Source organism: Nicotiana attenuata, unplaced genomic scaffold (genome assembly GCF_001879085.1).
Source record: "Nicotiana attenuata strain UT unplaced genomic scaffold, NIATTr2, whole genome shotgun sequence".
Taxonomy (NCBI): Eukaryota; Viridiplantae; Streptophyta; class Magnoliopsida; order Solanales; family Solanaceae; genus Nicotiana; species Nicotiana attenuata.
The window spans coordinates 19,981-32,311 of record NW_017671555.1 but is presented as its reverse complement, the minus strand read 5'-3'; the positions used below and the strand labels follow the sequence as shown (position 1 = coordinate 32,311).

Below are 12,331 nucleotides of genomic sequence, written 5' to 3'. Positions count from 1 at the left end.
TTGTTTAACTCCGAATTGGATGTGTCGGCTGGCCTTGTCTTCACGAGAGGTGCCATCACGACCGGGTCTGGGTTTAGGGTCGTGACATTCTCCCTACTCAAAAAGAAAAACAGCTTCAAATGGACTCCAGAATGCCAACGTGCCTTAGAGGAGTTGAAGCGATATCTGACAAACCCACCTTTACTCCACACCCCAAAGGAGGATGAAACGATGTATTTGTATCTGGCCGTGTCCGAGGTAGCGGTACGTGGTGTGCTGGTTCGAGAAGAACAAGGTACGCAATTCCATGTCTATTATGTAAGTCGGACCCTGAGAGATGCCGAAACCAGGTATCTGCACCTAGAAAAATTAGCTCTCGCATTGATAAGCGCATCTCGAAAATTAAAGCCTTATTTTCAATGCCATCGTATTTGTGTTTTAACGACTTATCCTCTTCGAAGCATATTACATAAGCCTGAATTATTGGGCCGACTGGCCAAATGGGCCATCGAACTCGGGGGTACGATATCGAATACCAACCCCGAATGGCTATCAAGTCCCAAATTCTGGCGGATTTTGTGGCCAACTTTACGCCCGCCCTCGTGCCCGAGGTAGAAAAAGAACTTCTACTAAAAACGGGCACATCTTCGGGGGTATGGACCTTATTCACCGACGGCGCCTCGAACGTGAAAGGGTCCGAACTCGGTATAGTTCTAAAGCCACCTACAGGCGGCATGATTAGGCAATCTATAAAAACTGCAAAATTGACTAACAACGAAGCCGAGTATGAGGCTATGATTGCAGGTCTGGAATTGGCCAAAGGCCTAGGAGCGGAAGTCATCGAAGCAAAATGTGATTCCCTTCTGGCCAAATGGGAGAATGAATACAAGAGAGACTAGCCAAATGGGAACTTAAATATAAATGCAAGGGGAAAGAGTTCAAATGCAGAAATATTTAAACTAACACTGGCTGCAACTGTCTACCATTTGTGGTTATAGAGAAACCAAAGAGCTTTCAGTATTAGCAAGCACCAAGAAGAAGAATAGCCAGACAAACTGTGTAGGAAGTTCGTTGTAAAGGAAGCATGAAGCTGAAAATTGCTAGGAAACTGGAGGAATTGAACTTTCTTCGTTCGCAGTGTAGACCTAGAGTAGATCAGTGATTTTGTGATGAGACTGAGCTTGGGGCTGTTGCCCAAATTCAGTTAAATGTTTTTTTTTTTGGGTACAAATTTCTCAATTGGTAATAAAAAGTTCTTTTTATTTGCCAACTTTTTTTAGTAACATTATTATTTTAGTAGGTAAATGCCAGTTATTTTAATATGATAAAAAAAAAAAAAAAGATTGTATTACTTTAGTGTTATATATGATAAAGTTTAATTAACATATGTGAAATTATCGAAGCAAAATGTAATTGACTTTTGATACTTAAACCTCTTTATCTTTAAGAGGCACCCAAGAAGAGGCAGCTCGTGCATGACATTGCAGCAATAGAATACAGAGGAATCAATGCTGTTACTAATTTCGACCTAAGTTCTTACATCAAATGGTTGAAACCTGGGACAACAACAAACTACGTTAACACTCAAGTTTTCTGTAATCAAGTTCCAGATTCAACTGGATTATTAGAGACTCAAGTAATGCCACCCCCTAACGAGTTCTTCTCCTCGTGTCACAACTAGATAACACTCCACTGTACTCATAAAGGGAGGCAAATTGCTTATAAAAACATGGTATTCAAAGGGCAAAATTATCGCATCCTTGGTACATGAAAAGGGGTAACTTTGACCACAACAAACATCTGTGCCTCCAACAAAGGATAAACTGAGCACAAAGTTGGGACTTTACCCTTTGAACTTCGTCTTCTTCCACTGAAAATGCATGGACTGCGTTGTGCAGCAGAACTTACATTTGACCTGCTGCAAGAGTATCCATCATTGTATATGGTGATACCCATTTTTTTGGAATAAAAGAAAATTATGTTAACCAAGCAGCAGTTGGGCACCGAGTGGCAGTAGTTACTAACTAATTTTCATTGGAAGAGGAATTCTAAATCATGTGATGTAATCTTCTCGTCAATAGTATTTTCATCTTCTATTCATCTGTGCCTTCTCTAGTCTCCGGGGCTAAAACTTACTTTTTATGTCAAAATTCAACTATCAATAACTTGCCTCTCACAGGGGTAAAAGAAAAGATGCAGTTATTGTAACTAGGAACGAGAAACATTGGTTTTACCTTTTGTACCTAAAATCTTGGAGGCATTTAAGATGGTCTTCATGAGACCTTGAGTAACTCATGGAAAGCTTCTTGGGGTATATCGACGGATCCCACTCGTTTCATTCGCTTCTTTCCTTCTTTCTGTTTTTCCAACAACTTCTTCTTCCTTGTAATATCACCACCATAACACTTTGCCAGAACATTTTTTCTCATGGCAGAAAGCCTGGGAATAAGAAATGTAAATTAAACAGTTACAACTAAAGTTACCTAGTGAAACCTTAAAAAATGTACACACATAGTTTACTAATGAAACTACAGCATATTGATTGAACCATTACTTTTCTCCTTCTGAAAGATAGAAAAGAGGAAAAGGGAAGAAGGGCGCGAAACCACTATTGGATCCTTCGGCCATGTGGACTTCACTTTTCCAGCACTTAAAAGTCTGAGATTTAAAAAATTATCAACACCCTACCTTTGCTAGTGATTCGGCTTTCTATCTTTGAAAAGATAATGAAATTTTGAAGAAGCTACTTCAACAAAGATTCCCCCACTTCGTAAAATTTTCTACTTGAAAAAAAAAACGGGGGGGGGGGGGGTTGGAGGCTGGGAGGGTGTCGGGAGAAATGATGAGAAGATATTGGAACAAAAATTGGAAAAGAAGATGGAGACAGGAGTTCATTTTGGTCATGGCACTAGGAAATGGAATCCTAAAAATGGCGCCTTAAATATCTGCAAAGCGTAAGGGTATTCATATTACTAGTAAGCATTATCAAAAAAACTGCTCGCAGACACTGAAAGAAAGAGAAAGTTAACATTGGGAATAAGGTGGGTTGCCAGTCAAATCACTAATCTAGTCAAAAGTCTGCCCAAAAACAACTATTAAGCCGCATATTCTTTCATCATTGGCGACCACTTGTTATGGGGAAATAGACGAAACCGGTGATAACTGAATTCACAAGATAATTCAATAGTCTGCCAAATGTATGACAGCTATGGAAAAGTTAAACTTACGTCTCCCTGGCAATGACCTTAGTTCCAATAGCAGCTTGTATAATGATTTCAAACATCTGCCTGTTCAACTAACTGTATGAGAAACAGGAAGTAGCACCAAAACTGAAAGAAACAAACGACAGGCAAATAAGTAAACCTGTCTATAAACTTTTTAAGCTTCTCCACAAGTTCGCGACCAACACGCGGAGCTTTTGATTTGTGGACAATGGTTGCCATAGCATCAACTGGTTGGCCATTTAGGAGAATATCGAGCTTCACCAAATCTGACGACTGGTATCTATCCAAAAATGAAAAAAAGAGAAGAAAAAAAAGGAAAAGAGGAAGAAGCAAATATGGCTTATCAAAAGCACTTGCAACAAGAAAATATCATTGAGGGAAACTTTTTTCCTGAGAGAATCAAAATTTCAGTCCTTTATACAGTAAATATTTGATCGATACAGAAATTTCTGAGTTGTTTTGTATGTACTAAGAGAAACAGAGCAAGAAGAGGAGAAAAACTTACTCTGAGTCCTCATAATCAAATGATGCATATCCTGATGTTATACTTTTCAATTCATTGTAGAAGTCCACAACAATTTCCCTCAGAGGCATGCGGTACTTCATGAAAGCCCGTTGGCTGGACAAGATGGAAAAACTTGTATACCATCAATCTAGAACTTCATAGGAGCTCAAGAAAAGATGAAAAGAAATTTCTAATGAAGGTCGAACAATAAAATTAACTTTTGAATCAACTTTACTTTTTAATATAAAGTGTCTTTCCTACAAAATATTGGGCAAGACATTAAAGGCTGCAATTCCCCAGTTCTTTCATTTACAAATAATCGAATGAAAGAAAAGAACAAACTTAAGTTAAAAACAAAAAAATGTGATGAGACTGTTTATTCATGGCGTGCACAACATACTAGGCACATCTCCAATGAGCAAACATCAAATCAACGTAAGAAGAAAAGTCACCTATCAATGAATGAGTACTCCAACTGCTCTCCCCGACGCTCAGCGCATAGAGTGATAACAGACCCCACATACCTTCAAGAAGAAGTATGATGTGAGGAAAAATGGACATCCCTGACACCAAACTAGCTCCAAGAGGAGAGATCAAGAAAGCTGACACATATTGTTGAGGGAAAAAATCTAATAACGTGAAGTGCATGGGAGCTTACTCACTAGGGATAATAATTGTAGCTATTACAGTAGGTTCCCAGCAGGCAGTAAGTCGATTCTTGGGGTTTGAAGGCAAAGCAGCAGGATTCTGAACCTCCACTTTGCTAAAGACAGAACCAAGAAAAGGAGGAAACAGAAGCAGAATTAAATTAAGATTGATAAAAAGCGTTTACAATGTACAGAGACATGTAGATAACCATACCTTCCATCTGAGTACTCAAATATATATGGCACTGTAGGAACAGTGGAAATGACATGAGCGCCATGTTCCTGTCAGCCATTACACCAGTAAATAGAACATTAAATAAGCAACTCGTGAAGTCAAGATACAGTTCATTCTTAATTTGTTTCAAAACAGGAAAACAAACCAAAGGAGGCAGGAATCAAGACTTCTTTCTTCTTCGTATTTTTCTCTCTGTGTGAATGTGTGTGTGTGTGTATGTGTGTGCGTGAGAGAGAGAGAGAGAGAGAGAGAGAGAGAGAGAGAGAGAGAGAGAGAGAGAGCAGAAATAGGCTCCAACAAGAGAGACCAACATCGGGATCGGTAATTGCTCATACAAGAGAATCTTCCTTTTCTAGTGTTCATCAATCCAGTTTTTAATTGAAGGCAAAAAAATTTAAAATGAATTAAAGGAAGTGCCTGTTCAAGCCGCTGATGAAAAACATCCATGTGAAGTAAACCCAAGAAACCACATCTGTTGGCAGAGCATAAGATGGGACCAAATTAGGAAAAAGAAGTGAAGTTAAATTTTTAACGATAAAAAAAAAAGTGAAGTTAGATTTCATATCTTAAGATTATCTTTACCTGAAACCCAGACCTAGAGCTGTGCTACTTTCTTTAGTTACAGAGACACTCGCATCATTACACGTCAATCTCTCTATGGCGTGGTTAAGTGCCTCAAAATCAGATCCGTCAGCTGGATATAGGCCAGAAAAGACCATATGTTTTGCTGGCTTGAAACCTTCATGTATCACCAAGGAAAATATTGCAATGAGATAAGCTCTGTTAACAAGTATGGAGAAACACACACCAAGTCTCATAATGATATTTTATTCCGCCCATGATGACAATGTGCAAAGCAAAACCTGTTATAGTATGAAGCTAAAATTGTTGGTAGGATGCATTCTCAATCACAAGCTTTAAATAATGCAATCTTTTGCTTTTGTTTGTAGAACACAACCATTACTCTGCCCTGTTTGAAATATCCACCACAAGCTTCTTTTTCTCAATTTTTCTTGGGCATGCAGGGAGAGATGGGTGGATGAAACGTCAAAGGAGTTCCCAGAGACATCATAAAGTGGTATAGACATCTCGATTATGGAAGAAGTGTTCTCCACAGCCCCAAAATTAGCAAGTTGCTGATCTGTATTAACTGTTCCAATTCGCTTCTAAAAATCTATGGTAAGATGCAGCAAAGATACCTGGAAGGGGCTGTATAACTGTTCGTGCATGATGTAGAGTATCTCCAACACGGGCCTCTTTTGTTGAACGCATGCCGCTGACCATGAATCCAACTTGACCAGTTAAAAGGATTCCTGTCGGTACAAGTTCCGGGTGCAAAATACCAACATCAGAAACTTCATAACTTTGGCCAGTGGCAGCAGAGGAAATCTTGTCACCCTTGTGCAGAGCACCATCAACAACAGCCACATGGCAGATAACTCCTTTGTACTCATCATAATACGAATCCAGCAAAAGCATTCGCAAAGGTGAAGTGCTTTTACCAGGAGGTGGAGGAATTCGCTCTATCACAGCCGGTAGAACCTGCTCTAGACCTTGACCAGTTTTTGCAGATGTTAATAGTGCATCGCTGGGATCAAGGTCAAACATGGATTTGAGCTGTGCTTTTACCCTATCTGGATCAGCAGTGGGTTGATCAATTTTGTTTATGACAGGAATTATGGCCAGGTTTGATTCAAACGCGAGGTAAAAATTAGCAACAGTCTGTGCCTGCACACCTTGGGCTGCATCTACAACCAAAAGGGCACCTTGACAAGCTGCCAAAGATCTGGAAACTTCATAGCTGAAATCCACATGACCAGGTGTATCAATCAGGTTTAATAAAAAATCTGTGTCACTACCAAGGAACTTGTGACGATGGAACATAGTTGCTGTTTGAGCTTTAACGGTTATTCCCCGTTCCCTCTCTACCTAAGACAAATTACAGATTTTTCACATAAATATATCATATAGTACAGAGATATCATTGAGTACATATGAATAAAGAGCACAAGTAATTAATGCTCTAATAATGACAAACTGTCTCCTTTTTTCTAGAATCTTGGATGGAGAAGTTGACCTCCGCATTTCAATATCTAAGCAGCTGGTAAAACATTTGCAAGTGTAACAAAAGCAAAGGACATCACTTCATGAATATCTGGAGGATGGAGTCTTAACTGGTCCATCTTCTCATTGTAAACCAGTCTAAAAATAAAAAGTGCACTACAAACCAATAGAAGCAACATGATTACAACTATTGTGTCACACTTCACCTCTATATCTCGCACACAAAAATATAATCCAAAACTTCTTTATATAACCTCAGATTATAGCAAAATATGCATATCCATGCAGTACATAGCCTCTTGCTCGAACTTATCTTCTTCCTTGTACCCCTACCTGCCCACATCCCCACCCTCTCTCACACACGGAGGATGAAAGACATACATTCCTTAACACTACAATATCAAACTCCTAAGGGCATGAAATTTTCATGAACCTCATACCAAAATAGGACTACCCTCATTTCTAACACAAAATGTATGTAAAAGTTTCACTTTCACGTAAAACTAATAAGCAATTGCAAATGCATTACAACAGCTAACTCACAATTTCCCAAATCTCGAGCCAGGAAATCATCACATTAGTAAAAAAGCTACAGATAAAGGCTAGCAGACCCAGAAAAATCATAAGAAATTGCAACTTTAAACCTTGAAATAGTTACCATGATTGTTGCTAATAGCTGTCTGATTGAGAGATAATTACATTGTTGTCGGGAAAATTGAAAGTTTATAAATACAAACAGCCAACCAAAAGTTTAGAAAATTTCATTCAACCCAAAAATCTTGATAAAGTTAAGGTTCACTTGTTCTCACTATTAAACAAATATAACATTGAAGACATAATTAAGTAAATAAAAGTGTGTTCTCTCTAATAGCTTAATCTTTTAGAGCAGAGAGTTAGAGGTCATGGGTTCAAGTCTCACCACTACGATAACAACTACGTCTCAATCCCAAACAAGTTGGGTCGACTATATGAATCCTCACTGACCATGTTTCTCTATTTAAGCTCAACTCATGCTATCATCGTACCAAATAAATAAAAGTAAAAATAAGTTAAATATATAAATAATAGAAGTAATATAATAGTAAAAATTATCTATATTTTTACTGGCATATGACTCTATGATAACGTCAAAATACTCCCAGAAAAGCAATAGGTTCAAAATTAACGTACCAACAACACTAAAACCTAATCTCAACTAGTAGATATCACCTAAATTGATCTTCCTTCCATTGTGCCTTGTCGTTAGCTAAGTCTGCATTATTTCCAAGAAATTACAGGTTTTCCGAGACAACTTCCTTCCATGTAATTTTTTGGTCTACCTCACCACTACCTATTATGCAAAAGAATTTCCACTTGATTGGTCATGAACAAAAAATTAGGCGCATATGTGAGGGCGTGTTTAAAAGATAATTAAGTAACTAAAATTCCTCTCTCTAACAGCTTAAGCTTTTAGAAGAGACGGTCACACACTTCATCAAATAACCTCTAGATGCCTTGACCATGAGCTAGAAAGATTAAATTTTCACAAAGAATTCTGTCTGTCCCATTTTATGTGACTCTTTCATTTTTAGTCTTTTTTAATTTGGAAATAATTTAACTTAAACTTCACATTTTACCCAAGAAACTTTTATAACCACACAAATGTTATAACACAATTAAGACCACGAGTTTCAAAAGTCATATTTCTTTCTTAAACTCTCTGTGTATTCAAATATGTTTACATAAATTGGAACGAAAGGGTTAACATTTAAGCTTTTCTCACTGTTAAACAAACATAAACATCAGAATCCTTCACTTGAGGCTACAAAGAAAACGTTTTTCAAGTATGAAATATAAAGAATGAAGGGAAGTTACCTGCAATTTATCTAAGTATTGAGGCTGACCATGACCTTTTCTAATGGTTCCAGTAAGTTCCAAAAGCCTATCAGCCAACGTGGATTTGCCATGATCAACATGAGCAATAATAGAAAAATTCCGAATATTATCAGAAGGGTACTCATTCAAATCTATAGTTGATCCTTCTTTACTGTTTTGGCGAGGACGAGAGCAAAATGATGCATTTTGATTAGAGAAAAAATGAGATAAATAGGGTCGAGGAGTAGAAAATAAAGAGAAGTTGGATCTGAGAGCTCTTGAAGCTCTCTTGAAAGTACTCATTGTCCCAGGATTGTGCTTGGAGAATTAGAGGTGAGGTTTTTACATTAGGGCTTTGGGATTTGATTGTTGGAATGTTCGATAGAGATGAATAAATGTCAAAATGCGGCGTGTGCAGGACCCTAATTTGCTACTGCCTGCGATTGTTATTGATTTTACTCCTACTATAGTAGCAGATGTATGTCAATTATAAAACCAATTACCTTTCGAAATTTTTTGCTATTCACCATATATATTTGATAATAATTAAATTAAATAGCAATGAATAATTTAAAAATAAAGTTTTTTTTTAGATCACATACATACATAGCCCCTAAAGCTGTCACCAGATTTCATTTAGATTTGTTCACTCCAACACCAACAAAAATGTGCCAATTGAACACTTGGTCACAATTTATCTTCAAAATGAAGCGTGTGAAGACCAATCTTGCTGACATGGATAACGTGACTAATCACTAGGTGACTCGTATAAAGTAAAAAGATAAAATAAAAAGAGCTTCTAAAACCAAAGCAAAGATTCTGGTAACCCCTTTTCCCTCCTGCCCTTCGTTCTTTCCTTCATGTTCAGGCGAGAGAGTGTCAAAATGGTAAGCATCACTAGGTTCGTCGGAAGTAGTAGAGGTTCCCGAAAGAGTATTTTCCGCCACGACTCGTCGGAAAGTTTTCAGCGAGACTAAGGATATCTGCTACCATTTCCTTTGAGATCTGAAGTTCAATGTTTCAGACGTTTGAATCTGGTCGAAAAATCTTTTTTGTTTCATTTTCGGTTTTCGTTCCTTCTTGCTTTATCTTCTTTTTGTTTGGATTTGGAAGGGAACCATAAGAAAAAATTAGCTAGAACCAACCTTCGAGTAATAAAATACAAAGAATATAGAATACACATATCATACTACTTTTATATGCTTAGAGATAGTATGTGATTTCATATGCATATCCAAAATTTCCTAACTTGCTGGGAACAATCTGTATGAAGGGGGTTCAAAAAAATTTTTTTTTAGCTAGTGGGAATTGAACCGATGATCTTATGTAAATTTTGATCCCCTTGATCACTAAACTATACTTTTGGATTGTGTTAAAGATGTTCAAAACTTAATATATAGAGGTAAAAAATAAATTTTACCTTATATATATAGTGTAATTTTTCGACGAAGGGTGTTTGGGTGAACACCCTTGCGCCCCTAAAACCGCCCCTGTGAGGCAGGAGCTCTCATGCCGTCTCAGAGGGAATAGGAAAGAGAAGAAAATTCTGACTTTTAAGCTTTTCACGCGCCCAACTCCAAGTGAGAATCAATTTTTGTGCGTATGAGGTACTCAATAAGTATATTTTTGTAGGTGTTATAGTGTCTAATAGGAACATGGGTACGTTGAAGTATCTAAATAAAATTTGATACCAAGTTTAGGGGATTGTCTATGTATTTGATCTTATTTTTACGTGAAATAGATTCTTAGACTTAACAAAATAAAACTACCAATCAAACTGAAATTTAAAAGGCGGAAGACTAGATCATTATAAATTCAAAGAACTAGACTGCCAAGTAACAAATCATTAATATGTATCATAAAGTTTTAAAAAAATTATATAAAAAATACATACATATTATATATCTATTTAGTTTAGTCCAATTTTTTTTACTATTTTTTATCTAAAACCAAACCAAATCAAATTTGGTCGATTTTTAAAATTCAAAATCAAAACTAAATTATACCAAAAAATTATCGCTTTTTTGTGTCGGTTTGATACGATTTTCAGTTTGATTCAATTTTTTGGTGTTTTCACAAAGAACTATATTGTTCAATGAATCCTAAATGAGTCCTTAAAAAATATACAGTGGTAAGAAATGATCTTTTAAAATAGTTCTATGTAGCACAATTTGATATATGTTATGCCAATGAATATATATAACTGACAAGGTGAAGTGAAGCCCGTGCTGCACACGGGGCCTAACATGTATTTATTTGGGATCTTTATACGAAAAGCAGGTAAAATTTATGGCTTATATTTTCTAGTCAACGTACATAGATTATACTTTATTTTACATGATTATACATACATTACATACACACACTTATATATATATATATATATCGATTATTTTAGTGTAAGCAGTTGTATGAGCAGCTATTTAGGTTAATTTTTCATTTTACTTTTTGCAGCTACAAGGATCTCTCAACATGTTCTTCCCTTTAATATAATATATAATCATTGACACCCATGATTAAAACAGTAAAAAATTAGTCATTACTCGGTATTTATAGTAAATTATATTATAAGTTAAAAATTGAAGTGAGGTATAAATTTAGTGATAAAATTGTATGCGAAAATTTATATTACTATTCATTGAGTTGGTGCAAAATATAAAGGACGAATAAATTTTAATCTAATTGCAAATAAGGCTGCAAAAGAACATTTTCAAAGAACCAACACATCTCAATTTGAATTTGCACAAAAAATCAATTAAAGTGTTGCCAATATATTCATAATCTCCAAGGCTTTTTTACTTTTTTAATATTGTTCAATCACATCAAAGAAAGGTAGTACTAGCCCATTGTTGCTTTTCTCTTTTCTTGTTTTATTTATTTTAACTATTTCTTTTTGCTATTTTGCAATTTATTAGGAAATCAGTCGCTTCATGTGATTTAAAAAATATCAAAATAATAATGATTTTATGTGTGAATGTATAATGTACTTTCTCTTTTTTATCATGTTAAAACCTAAATAACTAATTTAAATAAAAAATAAAAAAGGACCCTAATGCTTAGCAACAGCTAGCCCCAAACGAAAAGACACTACAAGTACGAAACGGTAGCAGCTTCTTGTTTTGCAGAATGCATCTCTACTTGGAAGCATTAACTGAAACTCTTGGCAAGGCAGTGAAGAAAACAAGTGTTAAATAGCATTACAATCCAACGTTTTGTTGAATAAACAGTACATGGTCTAGAACACCTTCAAGAAAATGTAGGTTCAGGATGGAAAATTTTTGTTTACTATGAAGTTGTTTACATAGGGGATTCATGTAGCAGATTTGGTTCCCCATGAATTCCTATTTCAATTTTCATGCTTGTGTCTAACTCAAGTCCTGCACAGTTTTTGATAACCAACTCAAGTCCTACACAATGACAGTTTTTGATAACCAACTCAAGTCATATTGAGAAGGTTTGCAAAAGCAATGACAGTTTTGCACTTGGCAATACATGAATGAAAGTATGAAACAGAGACACCAATATTCATACGCCAAAATAAAATTTCTGTTCTTCTCTCGCACTGTATCTAGGACTTCTTGCTGATTTTTCGAAAAAAATCCAAGCGAGCAGCAAGTCTTTTGCAAATAAAGACGGAACCATTTGGTTAGGTAAACATAAAACTTTCCTTGTAGCGGCCAATGTAATATGCTTTGACATCAAATAATCTCCCATGAACCTATCAAGAAAGTTGTTACTTTTCTCATTATTTAATTATGCATGCTTTGTGATTTTTGTCTGTAAATATTAGAGTAGATCGATGTTACCCACGATAATGACACCT

General features: G+C 36.1%; 1 protein-coding gene across 3 annotated transcripts; it reads right to left on the bottom strand.

Moving 5' to 3' along the window:
• Window positions 1-1,415: 1,415 nt before the first annotated feature.
• LOC109208962 (translation factor GUF1 homolog, mitochondrial) lies at window positions 1,416-9,057 on the bottom strand. Of its 3 annotated transcripts, none has more exons than XM_019372121.1 (12): window positions 8,509-9,057; window positions 5,790-6,519; window positions 5,173-5,329; window positions 5,008-5,062; window positions 4,570-4,637; window positions 4,367-4,471; window positions 4,161-4,232; window positions 3,709-3,822; window positions 3,343-3,483; window positions 3,207-3,266; window positions 2,214-2,418; window positions 1,416-1,894 (listed from the first exon to the last, which is right to left on the bottom strand). In XM_019372121.1, exons 1-11 carry the CDS (start codon window positions 8,809-8,811, stop codon window positions 2,253-2,255), a joined length of 1,971 nt encoding a protein of 656 aa, XP_019227666.1. In that variant the 5' UTR covers window positions 8,812-9,057; the 3' UTR covers window positions 1,416-1,894; window positions 2,214-2,252. The 3 variants fall into 3 exon arrangements, with proteins under 3 accessions (XP_019227666.1, XP_019227665.1, XP_019227667.1); XM_019372120.1 differs by having other exon boundaries at window positions 1,416-1,897; window positions 8,509-9,055; XM_019372122.1 differs by having other exon boundaries at window positions 1,416-1,897; window positions 5,790-6,515; window positions 8,509-9,048.
• Window positions 9,058-12,331: the final 3,274 nt, after the last annotated feature.

Excerpts from the sequence above, each read along its gene's own strand:
- LOC109208962 (XM_019372121.1), bottom strand. The coding sequence starts at position 8,811 with ATGAGTACTTTCAAGAGAGCTTCAAGAGCTCTCAGATCCAACTTCTCT. Across the intron at positions 5,063-5,172 it reads GCTCTAGGTCTGGGTTTCAG|ATGTGGTTTCTTGGGTTTAC; the intron begins GTAAAGATAATC and ends CTCTGCCAACAG. Across the intron at positions 3,484-3,708 it reads TTTGATTATGAGGACTCAGA|ATACCAGTCGTCAGATTTGG; the intron begins GTAAGTTTTTCT and ends ATTTTTGGATAG.